The following is a 22,801-nucleotide window of genomic DNA, read 5'->3' on the forward strand; positions in this document are numbered from 1 at the left end:
TGAATGATTAAAGCAATTCTAATGTAGAATATTTTATATAAGGCCCAATTTGGAGAAGCTTATAGTGTGAAATATTTATAAAAAAAACTTAATTCTTTAATGTGATTGGGTTACACGTTTGAATAAGTGTAACTAGGAAGTGAAAGCTCTTCTAGTTTTTTAAAAGGAAATCCTATTTGCAGATAGTTATGCACAGATTTTAGTACAATACTAGAAAAGTCACATAGTTTTTCACTCATTTGTCAGTCTGTTAGTATAGATACAGAGAAAGCAGCTACAAGGGGTTTTATGTGCACAGATATAATCACCTGTACATGTGCTGGAAGCATGTGTGGAGTCCTTTCAACACATGGTAAAGATCTACACTTAAAAATAAAGGTTTCATAAAGACTTAACTGAAAACATCCTTTACTTTATTTGTAAAACATGCTTGCTAGGAAAGGGTTTCTTTATTAACATCCATTCTTTCAGACCTGTGTATAACAGACCTTGGCGGGATTTAAAACGCAATTTAATTTGTTTAATTTTAAAAATATCCATAGAAATAAAATTTGTGGAAATAATCCAATTTTGTGTTTGAAAACCCAAATCACTATTTTTGTGATGGAGCTGTGCCAAACTAGAGTGCTGTTTGTTGAACTGAACTGAGAAATTTCCCTTGTGTTTACTTTAACATTAATTTGTATTTCAACTGCTTTAGGTCTTAGTAGGTTTTATTCTGATATTCTTCCCTGCTCTTTTCTATAGGCTTAGCTCCTTGATTAAACTATACGTGCCTTTACACACTGTACTTTGCCTTCTGACTGAGCCATTTTAGCAATCACAATACCCCATGACCAAGATGACCTGTTGGATTTGCAGCCCAAAAAAAATATGGATGAAAGTACCTTATAAAAGGGAGTGTGACGTTTTTATGTGGTTATTAATACATTTCCGAGATTTTGTACCTAGGAGAAAAATTTTAGACAATTTTTAAGTGAAAACTAAAAATCTGGTGTGTGGATGAAGCCCCTGAGATTTGACAAAGTGAAAAGTGTCCTGCTGTGTCTAACTGCAGATTACCTACATATCGCTCATTAATTCCACAAAGCAGTTTTTATCTCAGTGGAAAAGCTGTAGCTGGATCAATTTCTGCAGCCGTAATAGAAATTCTCAGTGCCACATGTAGGGGAAAATCTGCTCAGTATCCACCTTATAAGAGGGAATAGTCCCAAGAGGTAAAATAACACCATGATCTTTCCACATGGCTTCTGTAATGGAAATACCATAGAGTATAATTTATTGAAAGTTGATGCACAAATATTGTGCATCAGTTTGAAATTACATCAGTCTTTAACCCTTAACTGATATACTTTGAATCATAGAAATGCTGGCTGTAGGGAACCTCTGGTATTTATATAGTCCAGCCAGCTAGCTGAAGCAGGACTATCACCAGCAATAAATGGGTTCAGACACAGCTTACACTATCCAGGTCCTGAAAACTAGCAGGGCTGGAGATGTCTTGATCTATTTGGTTAGTTTGTTCTGGGATTACACTACCCTCTTGGAGAGCTTTGTACCAGTTTGCTAAAATATTAGTGTCTATTCCACATAGGTGTAATAGGAAGTTTTGTTAGGATTTCACAGAAATTTCTACTTCTGGTTTTAAAGAGCATGGCTTGGCTATTCAAATTACAATGTTTTAATTCAGTTTAAACCCACAAAGCCTGTCATGTACTTTGAAATCTTTTCAGCAGCTGCTAAAATATTTGATTGGACTGTCTCTTTCAGCCTCATATTATAGGTAGAGGTCTTGGGTTGTTAGAATGCCATACTGCATTCTGTAGACTTCCCATAACAACTAAAATTGCTTTTCTTTTCTTCTGTAGCACATTCATGCCTTACATTTTTTAATCTAGAAATGTTCTTTGTGTACATTCCTATTTTATGTTTATTTATCCTTTTTCCTACCCTTTAAAAGAGAAGGCACTTCATAAAAGAAGGGGTTTCGTACTACCAGAACAGAAAATAATTTCCATATAAAAATGAAGGAATTATTCAAGACTTTCTTCTATTCAGACTTTCTTCCATTCTTGGCAAATATTCATGTTTCTTTTGTACTTTCAGGTGACAGACAGTGCTTAAAGTTAACTAGTAACTACTTTCAGCAACAGAAACCAATGCGGAGTTGTGAGAGTATGTCATGACATTCTACAGTTTTACACAGACCAAATTCTGTAAAAGTAATTATACCTAATTATTCTAAATTATTTTCCATTGTCAGATCTAAGGTAGCTATAGATAAAAATGCTAGTGCTTAAGATTTCCTTATGTTGCGCACTTCAGAAAGTCCTGTCAGATCTGCAGATATAGATGTTTTGTTTCAGAACTTCTGTAACTTTAAAAGCATCATACTTCCCTGTTAACATGCCAGCGTATGGCTGCCTGACTGGGGCAGCATCCTGTTCCAGAAAGCAGCACAAATGCAGACAGAAAGACTGAGAAATCTATGAGAAATCTATGTAGAAAGCAAGGAGAAGATTGTAGTGAGGGTTAGCATACTTAGCTGTTATCTAGCTAGCATGGATGTTATTACTTTAGAAGACAAGGAGAAATGGATGTCATGTGGACTGCAACAGGCAACACTGACCTGAACTGAACGCTGTACTGTCATACCATCCATCCCCTGCGTGATTATGCAAGTTAGTCAAATGAAAACTAACATGGCTTTGTTGCAATTCTTCAATTACCCTTTCATTTGTAATTAGAACTACTGAAGGAAATTGCTTCTGTGCTGAGGCGTGTGCCCCTGTTTTACCAAGTTGGGAGGCTACATTCGAACAGGTAGAAGCTGCTTAAAATTGTCTTGATTGCTGGAGTGGAGGAGATAACAGAAGAGGGGAAGGTATCGACTATCAGGGACCACTTATTGCATTAGTCATCTTTGAGAAGCAGAGAGGACTCTTATAGAGGAGTCTACGAGTAAACACCCCCACTCTTGCAGATTGCTTGTGGTTACACAGGCAGTATGAAAATAGATGTAGCATATTTCACTGTTTATCAAAAAATTATAGTCCTCTTGTTATCTAAAAATCATAGTCCTCTTGCTTTTGCTAATAAATCATACTTTTTTTGTTAATAAAAATTTTAAGGTTGTGATCACCACTTTCGTTGCCCCCAGGATAATTTATTTGTAGATTCTGAGTCAAGAGTGCTAATATGCTCACTGCTAGGACTGGGAAATAGCCAGGTAAATAAAATACTGAAAGACTTTAGCCTGAGATTCTCTGATGGTGAGACCTGAACAAGTGAGAACATCAGGGCGGAAGTAAGATTAGTTTATCAACTGTGCCATACAGCACACGTACAGACCTAAAGTCTTGCTAGCAGACTTAAAAATCTCATTCTTCAAAGCTGTGTTTTGTTCAAGTCTTTGATACTAAAGGTTTAATTTTAATGTAATCTCTGTTGCTTGCGGAGCAGGTTATTTATTTCTTTAAAAAGACAGTAATGAATCACGTGTAGTAGCTCACATCATTTTTGGTGTAATTTGGACTCCAAACATATAAAACTGAAAAGCAGGTATCTATGATTTTAGCTCACACCATAAAAAATAGGTGTTACTGTTAATTTTATTACAATGTCACCTGAGATCTTAGTTACGGGTCAAGACCCTCTTGCCTCTGTTACTGAATTAACACAGGATAAAAATGTTGCTCTTGGCCAAAAGCATATTACAGAAAAGCTCTAGCAGATGGGTACGGACTGATGGAACACAGGAAAGCAAAGAGAACATAGATAGATGTGCTCTTTGCACTGAATGGACTAGAAGCACTAATGTTTCTGATTCCAAGCTTAGCTGCAAGGCATTTAGTAGCCTGAAAAAGGACAGTAACAGCCAGTTTGCCTAAGGAGCACTAACGTTAGATGCTGAGATTTTTTGTGAAGTGACAGTGTGACATCTCTTAAAGGAGATGATTTGCAAATTATTTATATGCTTCTAATGATAGGCTTACAGTTTTATTTCTTAAACTGACTATATGTTTAGACTTTATGTTGTATCTGTGATCTAAAATTAAACAAAGATTATATATTACAAAAAAAAAGAAGTTAATTTACTTATATTACTAATTTTATATTTTTGGGGGGTAGGAACATAAACCAGGAGAATTGAAAACAAAAATTAAAGGCATTTGTCTTCACTACAAATATGTTTACAAATATATTAATGGTTTTACAGTTTTTTATAAAGTAGTCCTAGTAAAAAGAAAAAGCTTGAAATAATTAGCTATATCTAGTATTTTGTATATATTGACTGCCATGGAAATTTTATATTGAAAATGTCTCTATCTCTTCCTTTCAATGAAGTGGGGAAGTGTCCTGGGTTCAGCAGTAGCAGTCATGTTTCTCCTTCTTGGTAGCTGGTGCAGTGCAGTGTTTTGACTTTCGGCCTGGGAACAGAGCTGATAACAAGCGATGTTTTGGTTTGGCCAAGGACTTTGTGAGCCTCATGCTCTGCCAGGGAGGAGGGGAAGCCGGGAGGAAGCAGAGACAGGACACCTGACCCAAACTGACCAAAGAGGTATTCCATACCACAGCACGTCATGCCCAGGATGTAACGGGGAGTTAGCCGGAAGGGCTGGGAGACTGCAGGGTTGGAGGAGGTATGGGTCGGTGCTTGGTCGGGCCTGGGGGGTGAGTTATTGGTTGGCTGGTGGTGAGGTGTTGTATTCTCTTCCCTTGTTATTTCCTTTATCATTGTTATTATTGGTGGTAGCAGTAGTGATTTGTGTTATACCTTAGTTACTAAATTGTTCTTATCTCAACCCGTGGGAGTTGCATTCTTTTTGACTCTCCTTTCCGTCCCTCCGGGAGCAGGGGGAGGGAAAGAAGTGGGGAGGAAGTGAGTGAACGAATTGCCTGACTGAGTTTAAACCACGACAGGAAGAGAAAAAAAACAACCTTCTCACTTGTGAAAGCAAGAAGGATTTAAATCTCCTACATATCCAAATATAACCATCTGACAAATTACTGTTGAGAAGAGCTGTACATACTTACAGAAGAAGATGACTTTCAGCATATTTCTTTTCTAAATTTACCTACTTCTTGATAAATGAGACTGAAGGAATTTATGACCTAGTTCTGCAGGAATGCAGGTGCACTTACCATATACACTGAAGCTTCTATGCAACAGTAAGTTGTTTAGAGAATTATCATAAAATATCAAAAGGAATGTGTTCCTTCCAGGTCTGCTGAGTTAACTCTTAAAATTATTATACATATCTCTTATATGTAGTATAGTGAGGTCTCTCCCTTGGAATAAATGTATTTCTGCTATAAGTGGAATGTATATACTGCTATACTGTAAAACTCTTGGGAAAGTGTATTGAAGTCTTCCTCAGCACTATGAACAAAATAGTTGTGCAGTTGTCTGATTTGTTTAGACATCTACAGAATACCAGTTGCATGTCCTAGAGATGCAATCTGAAGCTTTATGTGGCAGCAAGATAGGAATGCAGTGTAGGTGTGAGAGGGACAAGCCACCCAAATCTTACCCAGTCAACCTGCAAGGAAGAGCCTGCAGGACCACACAGGACAAGCTCAGGTAAACAGTTCCCATTCCACATAGCAAATGGACCTGGAGGAAAAGTCCTCCACTGATAACCGCTACCATCATTCAGAGCACCAGCTACAGCTAGCTTTTTGGAGACTGTCTTAGAGAGCCCCTTAAAGGTACTTATTTCCCCCATATCACTCCCTTCTTTCCTCTCTCACCAGAATATGCTGTAGTTGTAGACATGAAATAATTTCTCTGGAAAGTGAATATTTTGCCACATGGTGAAGGAGAAACATTTGGGGCTGTCAGTTTGAAAATGTGTCTGGGTTGGTCCTCAGGAGTTTGTCCAGTCCAGTAGAAGAGTAAGTAAAAGAACAAAACCTTACTTTGCATGACAAAAGAAGATAGGACTTCATCTAGAAATGTTTAAGTTTAATGCATGAACACAGGATGTGGTTTAACCCCAGTTGGCAACCAAGCCCCACATTGGCACTTGCTCACTCCCTTCACAGTGGGATGGGGGAGAGAATGAGAATGGTAAAAGTGAGAAAACTCGTGGGTTGAGATAAAGATGTCTTATAAAGGTAAAGCAAAAGCTGCTTGCACAAGCAAAGCAATACAGGGATTCATTTGCCACTTCCCACCAGCAGGCAGGTGTTCAGCTACCTCCAGGACAACAGGGCTCCATCCTGAGTAATGTTTAATTGGGAAGACAAACACCATCATTCGCAACATCCCCCCTTTCCTTCTTATTTCGTTTCTTATTTCTAAGCATGACACCATATGGTATGGAACACCCCTTGGGTCAGCTGTCCTGGCTGACCAACTTCTTGTGTACCCACAGCCTAACTCACTGTTGGGGTGGGGTGAGTAGCAGAAAAGGCCTTGGCTCTTGTGTAAGCACTGCTCAATAACTAAAATGTGCTAGCAACACTGTTTTCAGCACAACTCTGAAACAGAGCCTCATCCTAGCTACTAGGAAGAAAATTAACTCTATCCCAGTCAAAACCATCACACATAGTTGGGTTTTGGTTAGAAACTGGGATTTGAAATGTTTGAAGCTATTTGTAATTCATGTACACTGTGTTTTCTTGAATTTTTGTGTAGCATTTTCATTAGGTGGAAAAGACACAGAAGCCCACCCTGTTCTTACCTGTGACCAAACATTTGTTAAAAGATATATTTCCAACACTGTTTAAAAAAAAAAATGCTGGCATTACAAGTAATTTCATATCAGGCCTATTGCTCTACCACTTACAAGTCGTGAACATGCCCAGGAGTGATCAACCAGAGAGATTTTGGAAATTGCATTATAATTCATGTGTCTATAGTGCCTTCACTGGAATGGATTAAAAACATCCTGTAGGATAAAAAAGTATCTTTCCCTGCATTTATGGCATTCCAAAATGAAAATGTAAATTATTTAAAAGGCCACACCCTGCTGATAACAAGAAATTAAATGCTCCCCACAAAGGAATTTTGTGAGCATCTCCAGTGGAGCGTCAATTTTACCATGGGAATACAGACATTTTTCTTGTTTATTCTAAGCAGTGATACTTGCAATTTAGAATTAAGTGTTGTCAGATAATTAAAGTTTAGTTGTCAGGTTTTCAGCACTTCTCTGGGCTCAGCTGTGTTTCTGTTGTTATCAGCAACATTACAATTAAATCTTAGATTATTTTTCTTTTTTTAATCCTTTGATTGAGCACCTCTTATTCCTGAAACTCTTTAGTTTATTGAATATTTATCACACTTTGAAAACTCCATTTTCAGTGAGCACAATGGGTCAATATCTTGTTATGACTTTGTCACATTGTTTCTGAGAAGAGCATGCTTTTGAAACTCAACTACTTTTCATTTAAAATTTTTACATTTCTTGTCACTGCCATTGTTTTCAAGCTTCCCAAAATATGCTGTTAGTGATTTCACATGGGTGTTTAAATGATACATATACATTTACACATTTAAATGATACATATACATTTACACATTTAAATGATACACATACATTTACAGGGATGAAGGTTTTATTTTGGTTTATGCATTAGGTTTTAAAGAAATTAACAACTCAGACCTGAAGCATGAAATCTCTCAAAATTTGTCCACTCCCCTCTAAAGATTTTATCTACTTAATAGGAAGAGGGATAGAATGCTTGAGAGTAAAGGATATTTTTTTTTCTCTTTAATTACATATTAAAGGGATTTTTTTGTCGAGTTGTTATTTACTATAATTTGGGCATTCATCCAACAAAAGTGCATAAACTTTTATATATATCTGTAGAAAATGTTCTGTGGTTTTCATCATGGTAATACTCACATGCTTCACTTCTGTTGGCACTTAAATGTCTATTGAGCCCAGAGGTCAAGTATAATCTGCTTGTATAAGGTTAATATAGTTAACTCTATCTGGATAAGCTGGTGCAATGAATGCACCAGAATGGTACTAAAGATTATAACCCAGACAAATTAAAATGGAGAAAAATATTGAAATAGACATAAATCAGATTAAAAAAAAATAGAGTTAGGGTGTCACAAAGGAAAGAGATGAGACCGTGAATTGTGGAGGACAGATGCTTCTATCATGCACTGATCCCCATACTTGTTGGATGTATGGCAGTTCCCAGGCAGCATGGCTGGTGCCTGGGCCGTGGTACTGGGGTCACAGATGGCAGCCTACAGTGTCTTTATGTGTGCCCCTACCACAAGGGCTCCAGCCACAAGCAGTTGAGATAAAACTGTGTTTCATATAGTTAAATCTATTTCTCTTCTATGTCATGCCAAGAATTTCCCTCCACAGAATTTGACTATGTGAATTTCACTGCAGTAGATGTTCCTTTGGTTCTGTCATATATTGCATTTTAGTATTGTGCAATTATGCCATTTGAGCACACATGATGGAGCTGCACTTTCACGCTCGTGGAACCTGTGGCTGTATGACACCTTGTCGTGGTTTAAACCCAGTCAGGTAGCTTGTTCACTCACTCCCAGTGAGTGGTGCCGAGCTGACAACAATCGAGGTCCGTGTCCGTCTCCCCCCCCCCTGCCTCCCCGCACCGGGGCTCTCCCCTTCCCCGCTCCCGGAGGAACGGGGAGGAGGATCGAGAGAGTGCAACTCCTACGGGTTGAGACAAGAACAGTCCAGCAACAAATCACCACCGCTACTATCAGCTACAACAATGATAAGGGAAAATAACAAGGGAAGAGAATACGATACCACCGGCCAAGAGAAACGAGCTCCACCCGGAAGCCCCTGTCCTTCCGGGTCACTCCCAGTTACCCCTCACCCCGGGCATGACGTGCTGTGGTATGGAATACCTCCCCGGCTAGCCCGGGTCAGGCGCCCCGTCCCTGCTTCCTCGCAGCTTCCCCTCCTCCCTGGCAGAGCATGAGCCTCACAGAGTCCTTGGTCAGGGTAAACATCACTTAGCAACAACCGAGAACATCGGCTTCACCAACACTGTTCTCAAACTGGAAGTCAAAACACAGCACTGTACCAGTTAACACAAAGGAAAAAACATGACTGCTACTGCAGAACCCAGGACATTATCCACCCCTTATTCCATACCATTCACGTCATGCTCAGATCCCACATTTTCAATACACCATCGCTCTCCCACATATATACATCCATATACATACAGACCAAGAGGAAAAATCATTTTCTTAGTGCATGGACCAATCCCTATAATGCTGCCGAGTCCATTCGGTCCATGATGTTCAAAGTTCATTCTCTGTTGGGATGATGGCTGGAGGGAAGTCAGGGCCAGTCGCTGGTGACCTGGAGACATCTAGTTGATGGGCTATAAAAGCATTACACAGCAGGCAACAGCATACAATTGAGTTCACTGGCTGTTTTCCCCTAAAATCAAATCCCCTTGAGGTATACATCGGACTTCCCCATCTTCCCGCATTACCCACCAAGTATATCCAGGTCCCTGAGCAAAAGCAATCCCACGAGTGGGTTTGCCTTTACCTGAAGCAGGAATTACCCAGACTGTCTTCCCCAGCAAATTCTTCATATGCACCACGGGAACTTTGTCCCCCTCTACAATATGTAACAGTTCTGACTGGGCTGGGCCAGCCCTGTTGGCAGATCCTCTGGTGTTGACCAACCAGGTGGCCTTTGGTAAGTGTGTATCCCAATGCTTGAAAGTTCCCCCACCCATTGGTCTCAGTGTAGTTTTTAACAGCCCATTGTACCGTTCGATTTTCCCAGAGGCTGGTACATGGTAGGGGATGTGATATACCCACTCAACGCCATGCTCTTTGGCCCAAATATCTAGAAGGTTATTCCGGAAATGAGTCCCATTGTCTGACTCAATTCTCTCTGGGGTGCCGTGTCGCCACAAAATCTGTTTCTCAAGGCCCAGGATGGTGTTCCGGGCAGTGGCATGGGGCACGGCGTATGTTTCCAGCCACCCGGTGGTTGCTTCCACCATGGTAAGCACATGGCGCTTGCCTTGGCGGGTTGGTGGCAGTGTGATATAGTCAATCTGCCAGGCCTCCCCATATTTATACTTCAACCATCGTCCTCCATACCAAAGAGGCTTTAACCGCTTGGCTTGTTTAATTGCAGCACATGTTTCACACTCATGAATAACCTGGGCAATAGTGTCCATTGTTAAGTCCACCCCTCGGTCACGGGCCCATCTATATGTTGCATCTCTGCCCTGATGGCCTGAAGTGTCATGGGCCCACCGGGCCAAAAATAATTCACCTTTACGTTGCCAATCTAAGTCCATCTGAGCCACTTCAATCTTAGCCGCTTTATCCACTTGTTGGTTGTTCTGGTGTTCCTCAGTGGCCCGACTCTTGGGTACATGGGCATCTACATGACGTACCTTCACCACCAGGTTCTGCACCCTGGCAGCAATATCTTTCCACAGTGCAGCAGCCCAGATGGGTTTACCTCTGCGTTGCCAGTTGCTCTGCTTCCACTGCTTCAACCACCCCCACAGGGCATTTGCCACCATCCATGAGTCAGTATAGAGATAAAGTACTGGCCACTTTTCTCGTTCAGCAATGTCCAGGGCCAGCTGGATGGCTTTCACCTCGGCAAACTGACTCGATTCACCCTCTCCGTCAGCAGTTTCTGCAACTTGTCGCCCAGGACTCCATACAGCTGCCTTCCATCTCCGATGCTTTCCCACAATACGGCAAGAGCCACCAGTAAACAAGGCATACTGCTTTTCACTTTCTGACAGTTTATTATATGGTGGGGCCTCTTCAGCGCGCATCACCTCCTCCTCTGGTGACATTCCGAAATCTTTGCCCTCTGGCCAGTCCATGATGACTTCTAGAATGCCTGGACGACTGGGATTTCCTATTCGAGTTCGTTGTGTAATTAGTGCAGCCCATTTACTCCATGTAGCATCGGTTGCATGATGTGTAGAGGAGACCCTGCCTTTGAACATCCAGCCCAGCACGGGCAGCCGGGGTGCCAGAAGGAGCTGTGCTTCAGTGCCAATCACTTCCGAAGCAGCTCGAACCCCTTCATAGGCTGCCAGTATCTCTTTCTCAGTTGGGGTATAGCTGGCCTCAGATCCTTTATATCCCCGACTCCAAAAGCCGAGGGGTCGACCTTGAGTCTCCCCTGGAGCTTTCTGCCAGAGGCTCCAGGTAGGAGCGTTCTCCCCAGCTGCAGTGTACAGTACATTTTTTACATCTGGTCCGGTCCGGACTGGTCCAAGGGCTATTGCATGAACTATCTCGCGTTTAATTTGCTCAAAGGCTTGTTGTTGCTCAGGGCCCCATTTAAAATCATTCTTCTTCCGGGTCACATGATAGAGAGGGCTTACAATCGAACTGTAATTTGGGATGTGCATTCTCCAGAACCCCACTGCACCCAAGAAAGCTTGTGTTTCTTTCTTATTAGTTGGTGGAGACATTGCTGTTATCTTGTTGATCACATCTGTGGGGATCTGTCTACGTCCATCTTGCCATTTTATTCCCAAAAATTGAATCTCCTGTGCAGGTCCCTTGACCTTACTCCGTTTTATGGCAAAACCAGCTTTCAGCAGGATTTGGATTATTTTCCTCCCTTTCTCAAAGACTTCTTCCGCTGTATCGCCCCACACAATAATGTCATCAATGTATTGCAGGTGTTCTGGAGCTTGCCCCTGTTCCAGCGCATTCTGGATCAGTCCGTGGCAAATGGTAGGGCTGTGTTTCCACCCCTGGGGCAGTCGGTTCCAAGTGAACTGGACACCCCTCCAAGTAAAAGCAAACTGTGGCCTGCACTCTGCTGCCAAAGGGATTGAGAAAAATGCATTGGCAATATCAATCGTGGCATACCACTTGGCTGCCTTTGACTCTAGTTCATACTGAAGTTCTAGCATGTCCGGTACGGCAGCACTCAATGGTGGTGTGACTTCATTCAGGCCACGATAGTCTACTGTTAGTCTCCATTCTCCATTCGACTTTCGCACTGGCCATATGGGGCTATTGAAGGGTGAGCGGGTCCTGCTGATCACCCCCTGACTCTCCAGTCTACGGATCAGCTGATGGATGGGAATCAGGGAGTCTCGGTTGGTGCGATATTGCCGCCGGTGCACTGTTGTGGTCGCAATTGGCACTTGTTGTTCTTCAACTTTCAGCAACCCCACAGCAGAGGGATCTTCTGAGAGACCAGGCAAGGTGGACAGCTGCTCAATTTCCTCAGTCTCCAAAGCAGCAATACCAAAAGCCCACCGGTACCCTTTTGGGTCTTTGAAGTACCCTCTCTTGAGGTAGTCTATGCCGAGAATGCATGGAGCCTCTGGACCAGTCACAATAGGGTGCTTTTGCCATTCCCTCCCAGTCAGGCTGATTTCAGCCTCCAGCACAGTCAACTCTTGGGATCCTCCTGTTACTCCAGAAATATAGATGGGTTCCACCCCTTGACAGCTTGATGGCATCAGGGTACACTGTGCACCGGTATCTACTAGAGCCTTATACTTCTGTGGGACTGATGTGCCAGGCCATCTGATCCACACAGTCCAGTAAATCCGATTGTCCCCTACCTCCACCTGGCTGGAGGCAGGGCCCCTCTAACAGTCGTCACAGCATTGGACACTTAAGTCGTGTTGAAAGGGATTATTCTTCGTTATCACAGGAGCTGGAGTAAAATCAGCTCTTCCACTCCATCTGGGAAACTGATCACCAGAGACTGAAGCCGTAGCTCTCATGGGACAATCAGTCTTGGCCCTTGCTCCCCTCTTCAGTTCACTCACCCGTTCCTCCAAAGCTGAAGTAGGTTTTCCATCCCACTTTGTCATGTCTTCTCCGTGATCCAGCAGGTAAAACCATAGGGTACCCCGTGGCGTATACCTCCTGTATCTCCTCTCTTGAACAATAGGACGCCTTTTGTTAATAGCTGAGACGCGTGTTGGTACACGTGAGGAGCTGGATAAATCAGATAGATTGTCCTTCAATTGTTCGATGTCCTGGGACAGTTTTTTCACAGCTGAGATGATGGAAGGGGTGAGGTTGTCTTCGAACTCTCGGAGTTTATGAACCATTTCATCCACTGTTAGTGGTACTATGTCATTCCAGGTTACTGTTGCCAATGAATGGGCATATGATGACGGTGCATTCCGTGTAAGTTTTCGCCACATGGGTCGTGTACATTCAACTTCATCTGGATCTATAGGTGTATCCCCGTTATTCGGCTTGATGTGATAGATCATCTCTACGATGGCCGATTCCCTCAGAGACTGGATGCCTTTGTCTATAGTATTCCACTTGGCTGAACGACTCGTAACATCGTCCTTGTACGGAAACCTTTCTTTCACAGCTGCCAAGAGCCTCCTCCAAAGACTGAGGGACTTTTTCTCTCTTGCAATTGCTTTGTCAATTCCCCCTTCTCTAGCAAGTGATCCCAGCTGCTTGGCTTCTGTACCTTCTAGTTCGTGACCATCAGCCCCATTGTCCCAGCATCGGAGTAACCAGGTGATGATGTGCTCCCCTGGTTGACGGGTAAAATCTTTTCGCATATTCCGCAGCTCGGTTGAGGTCCGAGGTCGAGAAGTTACCTCTTCTTCTTCTTCTTCGTCATGTGATGATGACTCCTGATCAGATTCTGGACCGGGTGGTGAATTCATTGGTTCTTCATCTCGCTTCACCCTTTTTGCCTCCTTTTTGCTTGTTCTCTTGCGTACAGGGGCAACTGATATTGGTACGAATTGGTCCTCTGGTTTGGCTGCAGTGATTATCACTGTGGTTTGAGTAGCAACTGTACTTGTTACTGGGGGTGGTGTAGCTACTGTGCTTGGAGCTGGGGTAACCGCGCTGTCTGTTGCAGTTGAAGTTTGAGCAGCTGCTGTACTTGCCACTGGGACAGCTGTGCTGTTCATTGCAGCCAAAGTTTGAGTAGCGACTGTTGCTTTGCCCTCAGATCCGCCGACATTCTTTTCCTTTTGAAGGTGCTGGATAGTGTTGAACAAGGCCCTGTAAGCATAGGCCAAGCCCCAGCACGTTGCCGTGATTTGTCCATCTCTGGTATGGCCAGAATGACCACACACCTCATTTAAGTGTTTTACTAATTCTTCTGGATTTTGCAGTTGTTCGGTAGTGAAATTCCAAAGTACTGGAGGGGCCCACTGACCTAGATACTTGCCCATACTATCCCACACACCCTGCCACTCATGGCTGTCCAGCCTCAGGGAAAATCTCTCGGTCCTCCTACATCGTCGTTTGACCCCAGACAAGACCCAAACCTGAATCTGCTTAACTCTTGAAATCAGTAGTGGGTAAAACACACTCTGTATGCGTGTTAGCATGGTGATTCCCATCACCATCAGCAAACAAGTCTCAACAGCATTAAAAGGCCATTCAAAAAATTCAAAACTCTCAAATGTAAATGGTCTGGGGGGACGACTAGGAGGGTAAAAGGATGTCTCCTTCCCAGGTTGAGCACCTGAGAAGGAGAAAAAAGATGTGTAATTGCTAAGCACCTCCATCATATACCTCCCAAAGTATAAAGGTGGTGACCACACTGGGAACATAAGCCAGATCAGTTTCATGATCAATGATTCTATTGTATTACAAGTCATTACCATAAAGTACAATGGGATAAAAACCTTAGCCCAAGCCCCACACTTGAAAAACACTAATACAGCAAGTACCGGATGGACGTAAGATATCATATACTGAAACTGTGAGATCAAGAGGAACAACCTTGAGAGCCAATAAATCAGCATTGTGACGAGTGACTATCAATCCAGTCAGATCTGTTCTTATCTCAACCCTTCGTGCCCCACGTTGGGCGCCAAAAAGAACTGTCGTGGTTTAAACCCAGTCAGGTAGCTTGTTCACTCACTCCCAGTGAGTGGTGCCGAGCTGACAACAATCGAGGTCCGTGTCCGTCTCCCCCCCCCTGCCTCCCCGCACCGGGGCTCTCCCCTTCCCCGCTCCCGGAGGAACGGGGAGGAGGATCGAGAGAGAGTGCAACTCCTACGGGTTGAGACAAAAACAGTCCAGCAACAAATCACCACCGCTACTATCAGCACAACAATGATAAGGGAAAATAACAAGGGAAGAGAATACGATACCACCGGCCAAGAGAAACGAGCTCCACCCGGAAGCCCCTGTCCTTCCGGGTAACTCCCAGTTACCCCTCACCCCGGGCATGACGTGCTGTGGTATGGAATACCTCCCCGGCTAGCCCGGGTCAGGTGCCCCGTCCCTGCTTCCTCGCAGCTTCCCCTCCTCCCTGGCAGAGCATGAGCCTCACAGAGTCCTTGGTCAGGGTAAACATCACTTAGCAACAACCGAGAACATCAGCTTCACCAACACTGTTCTCAAACTGGAAGTCAAAACACAGCACTGTACCAGTTAACACAAAGGAAAAAAACATGACTGCTACTGCAGAACCCAGGACACACCTTCAGGGGTTTTCTATTTTTTTAGTGCATATTTGTTCTAATACTTGCGAAAGAAAACCCTGGTTCATGTTTATTTGTGACCTGGTGCAATCAGGTCTACTATATTTACAGCCCTTCACAACAGTGACTGAAAGTATGATTGTTCCTGTTACCTCTGGGGGTCTTTAATCCCTAAATCATCTGCTCTGGTACCTGACAGGCAAAATTCCATCATGGACCAAATCTGTAAACAAATGCTCAGGTTTTGTGACAATGAAAGGATAACAGTGATGATCCACAGTAGTGGGAATAGTGCTGTTTAGTGTATTCTTAGTCTGGGGGGAAAAAATGTAAATGTTTTAGCAGGAAAAAACTGCAGGTGTCAAAACCATTTTGTCTAGACAGGGATAAAAAAGGCTTTGAGGTTCTTGAGAACTTGAATACCTTAAATGAGTAATCACCATGAGAATAGAGGCAATGATGATTCAATAATGCAAAGTCATGAACACTGGAATAAGTAAAATGGTTTAGTCCTCTTGTATACCTATAAGTTTTGAATGCATTGTATCAGTCAGAAACAATTAGAGCGTAACTATGTAAAATTCTTTGGAAGCAATCTTAAAAACAAAGCTAATGTTTTGATGTCTAATGAATGATAATTAGAGTTTGATAAGGTAGAATATATTAATCATACTGCTATACAAAATGGTGGTAACATCTTACCTCATATACAATATCAGCTCTGGTTTCCCCCCCTTAAATGATTTTTATGGCATGTTCTGAAGAAGCAACATGGACAATTGATGGAACAAATTCGGACTTTTACAATCTCACAGAAACTTGTAATCACAAGTGCTTTTACCTATAAAGAAGGGAATTCACCTAATTATTCTACTTTAGCAACTGTTTTGCCCTAAGGTTCGTTTTCTGGAGGTTAATATTCCAAGGAATTAGAAGAGAGATACAAGCTAAAATCTGTGCTTCATTGAGGTTAGTGGGACCTTCGCAACAGTTTTCCCCCATTTAAAATGGAAATATGAGCCGATCATTGGCAGATCAGAGTGTGCAGCTATGTAATGAAACGGTGGTGTGACTTCTTCTGCAAACCTACAGCTTCTTGCTGCCAGACTCTAGATCCAAAATGAGGAGCTATCAGCAGCAACCAGGGACTGCTGCAGTGGAAATCAACATAGCTCACAGGTCACATGGTGATTTTCATTTTAAAATGCAATCCAGTGGCGAAAGGTCTTGTTTCTCTTGTATAGTTTTTCTCTTTTCCTTAATGAAAAGGGTTTTGGCTGACCCTTTCTCTTTTATCATCATTATCACTGATATATTGGGGAACTGTTCCTGCTTTCAGGCATTCAGGGGTACTCTAAGAGATACTCCTCATCCATACCTCTTTGCACTGCTTGACACAATAATGCAGATTAAGCCAGTGAGTTTTCATCTACACTTATACTGGAAAAAAAAAAATGATTTATAAAATAAATACCACAGGTAATCAATGTATTAGAAAATGTAACTATTTTCTAAGTTGTTGAAGTGCCAGACAGCATTATGTTAAGTGTATGGCATATAAGTAAAATTTAAGTAGTGGTATAGAACATTATAGGGAGTGATTTACCTGCTCAATGCAATGCAAGCAACAAACCAAGGGAAGACTGAGTTTCTGGATGTCCAGTAAACTAGATAATGTGTTTTATATCCAGTTATAAAGCATGCCATCTACAGATGTTTAAATGCTTGTTTATGTTTCTGCTGGTACTTAAGTATTCCCCATACACATATAAGATGAAAATTAATGCAGATTCTTCCAGCAGTTTTCAAGGTAGCCTAATGGAGCTAGACAGCTAAATCCTGCTGACTTTTCTGATAAGACTTGATTACTTAAGTGCTCTTTTTCCCGTTGAAAAATCTTCCTCTTAATTATGCTAATTGATGTTCGAAAAATTTTTCAAAATTAGAGCTATATCTGGATAGTACTAATTCAGAGCCAGCCAATCTTAATAACGTTAAATTCTAGGAAGCTTCCTCTGACTACAAGGTATATTTATTTTTCTCTTCTTCTGTAAGGGCAGAAATTAATTACTCAGGTTTGCCAGAGAATCTGCTGACAGCTGTCTCCTACAGGAACCAAAATAGTAATAGGCATTAGTCAATTGTGTTACCTCACAACTATTTGCATTGGCTAATGAAAGATTTTAGCGCCAAGAGTATCTTATCTGTGCCCCAAATGGAGAAAAAAAATGTGCTAGCAACACAAATCTGAGAAATTTAGTTGATCTGAAAAATCTTGTAGCATTTTATGTATTTTGGCTGAAACTTCAACCCCTATAATTTCTTCAAAACATCCTGATTAGGATCATTTCTAACAGCCAAAGTAGAAATAAGAAGCTGTAATCTGCAAATCAGAGGAATGTATTTTTTGGGTCTTCCCTTTCAAATGCACATTTTCTGCTCCAAATCTCATTGTCCATTTCTAAAGAAAGTTACCTAATAGCTTTTCCTTACATAGTGGGCATTTGTTTTTGCATTTTTTAACAATTGCTAATAATTGCTGATTGCTACGGCTGTAGGTCAGTGGTAAGCCATTCACCTTACTGACTAAAATAATTTCTTTGACCCTCAGTTATGCCACAGAACTAGGCTGAGAGCGCTTATCTTGTTTCAAATACTGGCCCTGGTCAGGTGTGCTTCTCAGCAAATATAAAATGTTAATATTCCATTTGGTACTTCGGTGCTAGAATTATAAGAAATATTATAGATAATATAGGGACTTCTGCTGTTTGATACAGTGTAAGCATATATTTTTTTGTACCTTACCTGTACTAGCCACAATGCATCCTTTATCAGTTATGTTTCAGTAGGGTTGGGTGTCTTGCTTGATAATCTTGAAAATGTGCAGTAAAGGAGAAACCAGTTTACCAATCTATCAATTAAAGAATGGAGTCATCCACTGTTTCTGGGTAGCACTGGAAATGTGTAAGTCTGAAATTGAGGCTTGTAATGTTTCGTATGAACTAACAATAGCTAAACTATTGCTGCTTTGCCTATTTGCTTGATAGCTGAAACTGAGGTGGAGAAACTTGCAATCTGATGAAATATGACCATCAGGAACAACAAATATGAACTTCATTCAGATAACAAAAGGCAGAAACATGGGAATACAGAGGCCAGGAATTAGTAGCATTTAGAACACTTGCAAGAAGGAGATTTTCTCTTAGGTGTTATTTCAGTAGTCACACATCAGTTACAGTTATTAAAATAACTTATTTCATTTGTTCCAGTTTTGTGAAATTTCATTTTATTTGTGATTTTGATTTTGATTTTCTTTATAAACAAGAACACTTTCAAAACCAACATTGAAACTTTATGATTGTATTCCTCTATGTTAGGTTTAGATAGATTTTTTTTAACTCTATCTGCTCTCTGACAGGGATTTTTGTAGGTTTTTTTCTTTGTTCTTTAATGTGTAGGATTACGTTCCCTGACCTGAACATAGGAATGAAATCTGCTGTACAAAAGGCCATATTATCATTGAGGAACTGTAATGTAATCTCAGGAAAACAGTAGTGCACAGAAAGAGGACTGGTATTGATTCAGTTAGGCTTTGGGTTTGGTGGGTTTTTTAATTTTATTTTTGCTTTTCTTTCATTTATTTCAGTTTAACCATAATAATAAAATAGTCTCATGTGATTAATGCTTTCCATGAAAGTAAAGTCAAGGAGATTTTAATAAGTTTTCTTGGTTGGTAAGGTAAGGTAAACAAGCCCACTCAGTACTGTCATCTTATGACAATTCAAAGCACTTTCACTTATGCCTTGAAATAAATTCACTGTCCTGCACAGAGTGGGGCAGCAGGCCCAGTTCTAGACCTTACACTGTTATTGCCTAGCCCTTCTGGCTTAGCTTTCTCTGGAGGAGAGCATGCGAGTATGGAGGGTGGTAGCAGCCATGGCTCAAGAAGTCTGCTCTAAGTGGTAAATTCTTACAGATTTTTTTCCCCAACATAACTAGAAGTGTTGGGAGAGGCACTTTAAATCTGCCCCCAACTTTTGCAGGTATTCTGTACAGGGGGGTTTCCCCCATTTCATATTTGGATTCATCCAAACTGAAGAAATGGATGCTGGCTTCAGTCTATCGGGTCTCAGCTTACAACAGGGGGACCTCCAACCTATAGTCTGAAATAAAACTCAGCCAGGAATATTTTCTTTTCTCAGTTCTTCCTGGATAGCCAGGAAAGCTTCTCAATCTCCCAGGCAAACCATCTAAGAGGCAAAACTGAGCACAGGAATGATTTTTATCTTTGTTTTTTTCTCCCTATCTTTACTTTTGTGAAGCATTGTGTTTATGCGATTCATTCAAGTTATTTATTTCCCTATTGCAAAACAGGCGTTGCATACTTTTTCCTGGTTTATTGCTTTGGGTTTTATTGTTGGTTTGGTTTTGTTTTTCTAATATCTATGAGGGAGTAGCTAATTCTACTTTCTGTAGCACACATAGAGACATTTAGCAAAATTAAAGATAAGACTAAATGAACAATTTAGAAAAACTTACTGATGCATCTTTTGAAAATTAATTCTCGTTTGTAAGTTATATTTAGTTGTTTGAATCTTTTCTACTGAAAAAGAGACACGCAAAAAGCTTTAAATATGTAATTGTTATTAAAAGAAATTAGTCTTGGAATCTGAAAAAGCTTTCCAAGCATTAATTAATGGAAATAACCAAATCAATATTGCATTCTTGCTGCAGTGTTATTAGGTGATGATTTTTATCTTTCAGTGCCATAATGGATCTTGTGAATTATCTAATTAGATCTGTAATATGCAATTCAAAAACTCTTGATTTCCATACAGAAATAAAGTTCTTATAAATAATCATGCATAAAAATAAATACTCCAGAGACACAATACTTAGCATGCTGCATAAATTCCTACAGTTTAATATTCTTTTTAGTCTTGACATTGTGTGAAGAATTCACTGTCTTTAAATAAGGGGTTTTTTTTAGAATTACTTTGTTTTACAGAATGTGTGGTTTTCATGGTGTCATTATTCCTTAATATTTCTTTTTATGCTTTGTTTTTCAGGTTGGCTTCATGAGCTAGGAAAACGTATTGAGTCTCCTTACTATGAGAATAATACACTAGGAGGCCCATCAATCAGAAGTGCCTATATAGCTGCCCTATATTTCACTCTCAGCAGCCTCACCAGTGTTGGGTTTGGAAATGTTTCAGCCAATACTGACGCTGAAAAGATCTTCTCCATTTGCACAATGCTTATTGGGGGTAAGTAGAAATACATCATGTTAAAATGTTTTGGGGAGGTATTGATAAGTAAAATTAATGTTTAGATGCTGTTAAGTTTCTAAAAAAACCCAACAAAAAACCCAACCCCAAAAACAAAAAAAAAAAAAAAAAACTAAAAACCCCAGAAAGTTTAATTTAAAATGACAAAAGAAAGAAATAACTTAGCAGATTTTACACAAGACAAACTCTCCTAAGCAGACCTATTTCTAACCACTTGATCACTTAAGGTGAGAATAGACAGTTGTCACTCAGTAAAATGCAAACTCACATTATTGTCAGGTTATGTGCCTGGCAATCTTCCAGTCAGCCAGGAAATTGCTGTACATTCAGCTCCAGTTCTGTCCCCATAGCAGCCCTAGGAATGACAACAAGGGGAGGTGGGCAGCTCACCAGTGAATCTGGCTGTGAGCTGGTGCATATACTCATGTGTAGCACTAGCCCAGAGAGAAGGCAAGAGAGCCAGGAGAACTTTTTGGTGAACTATATGTGACTCTACCATAAACAAAAATCTCTGTAATTATCATGAAGTACATTTTACCACATCACTGTTCTGATTAGAATCTAAATGCAATGTTTTTGTCCTATTTGGAGCTCAGTGGTATTTATATTAATTACCTAGTCACACTGCTGGGGGAAGCCAAGTGCTCATTTATGGTCTCCTTTCTGCTGAGGCACCTGTGCACATGAGCCGGTAGCACCTGCAGAGCTTGGTGTAAACCAAGACCACTGAAGAAAGTACCTGCACCTCTCTCTTTACCTTTATTCCAACAAAAAATCATCAGTGCTATTTCATAGAGTGTACACCATACTATCCAAAGATGACATAGTGGGCATGAAGGGTAAAATCAAACCACAATTTCCTACTGCCCCACCCCCCCCACCCCCCCCATATTTTTGTCTGCTTGCCTAATTGCTCTGGAAACACTAGTATGTATTTCTGCAACAGTAGTCAGTAAGGCATTGGTTGTCAGCTTTGCAACATAAATTTTCCTGGTCAAAAAACAAATTGGCAACTTGACACTTGCAAGCTGGAACACAATAAATGACCCATAAACTATGTATTTGTGGCATCAAGTGATATAGAAAGTGCTCAATGAATTGCTGTCATTTTTCCCAGTCCTGAAAATATAATATAATGGATCATGCAACAATATAATGGAACATGCAAGAATTATAACATTTTGATTTTGACAATGTCACAAAAACATAAGCAGCTTATTAATTGCTCTTGCTGGTAGCATAAAATTATAGTTTTAAAATACAATGTGGTCTTTGTGATTTGGGGCTTTCACTACATAAAATCTGTTGGAATGAAGGAAGGAGTTTTCATTTCAATAAATATTCCATTTATTCATGGAATAAAGAGATATCCTGCATAAGGCAATCATGAATATTTAATTCACTTTGATATGGCAGAGCTTTCACAAAATTAATAGAGCAGAATATAAAAGTAGCCTATACTTTTATTTAGTCCAGTTATAGCAATTTCTTTTTCACTTATATTATTGAGTGGCAGAACTGATATGCTTGTGAACTGAACAAACTGTGAAGAACTATTTGACTAGTGTGCACAGAGGAAGGTGAAAACTGAAGGGCAAAGTTACTCATAGGCAAGCAGGTAGAAGAGTGATTTTATACCTGTGAAAGTCCAGTGAACAAGATGTTCTATCCCCAAACTAAAGAATTTTCTGCCTGTTTGTACCATCTAAACGAATTTTCAACCACCAAAATGTATCCTTTCCTCCTCCTATTCCCTTTAGTCTCTCACTCACACTGGACTTTAAATCACCATACAAGGTCAACATCATGTCTTGTTTATAAACCAATTCTGTTGCCACTCTGAGGAGTCTGTCTGCTTTCTTTTAAGCACTATAAAGATAGATGTCCCTTGAGAGTAATAATCAAGCTCCTAATAGTTTTTTCAATAAACAATTTGTAAATGTTTATATTAGATACCTCAGATCAATACCACATGACAGACAATCTAGCTGTGATTTTTTCCACTCATAGTCAGCAAGCACATTTCTGCACAGACAAACCCAGATGGCCTGTATTTGTAAGCATTTCTTCAGTTTTGCTTCTGCTGTTTTTATTCCCAGGCCAGTCTGTAATTG

At 40.8% G+C, this 22,801-nt stretch overlaps 1 protein-coding gene across 2 annotated transcripts in view; it reads left to right on the top strand.

Annotated features, from left to right (window-relative positions):
• Window positions 1–22,801, top strand: part of KCNH8 (potassium voltage-gated channel subfamily H member 8) — a 185,932-nt gene that overhangs the window by 116,889 nt on the left and 46,242 nt on the right. For both annotated transcript variants that reach the window (XM_062602054.1, XM_062602053.1), the window contains exon 8: window positions 20,469–20,666. In XM_062602054.1, the coding sequence (XP_062458038.1) occupies window positions 20,469–20,666 (198 nt within the window). The remainder of the gene's footprint in view (window positions 1–20,468; window positions 20,667–22,801) is intronic.

Source organism: Pezoporus occidentalis, unplaced genomic scaffold (assembly GCF_034315485.1).
Source record: "Pezoporus occidentalis ecotype Australia unplaced genomic scaffold, CSIRO_AGI_Poc_V1 ctg75, whole genome shotgun sequence".
In the NCBI taxonomy this organism is placed as follows: Eukaryota; Metazoa; Chordata; class Aves; order Psittaciformes; family Psittacidae; genus Pezoporus; species Pezoporus occidentalis.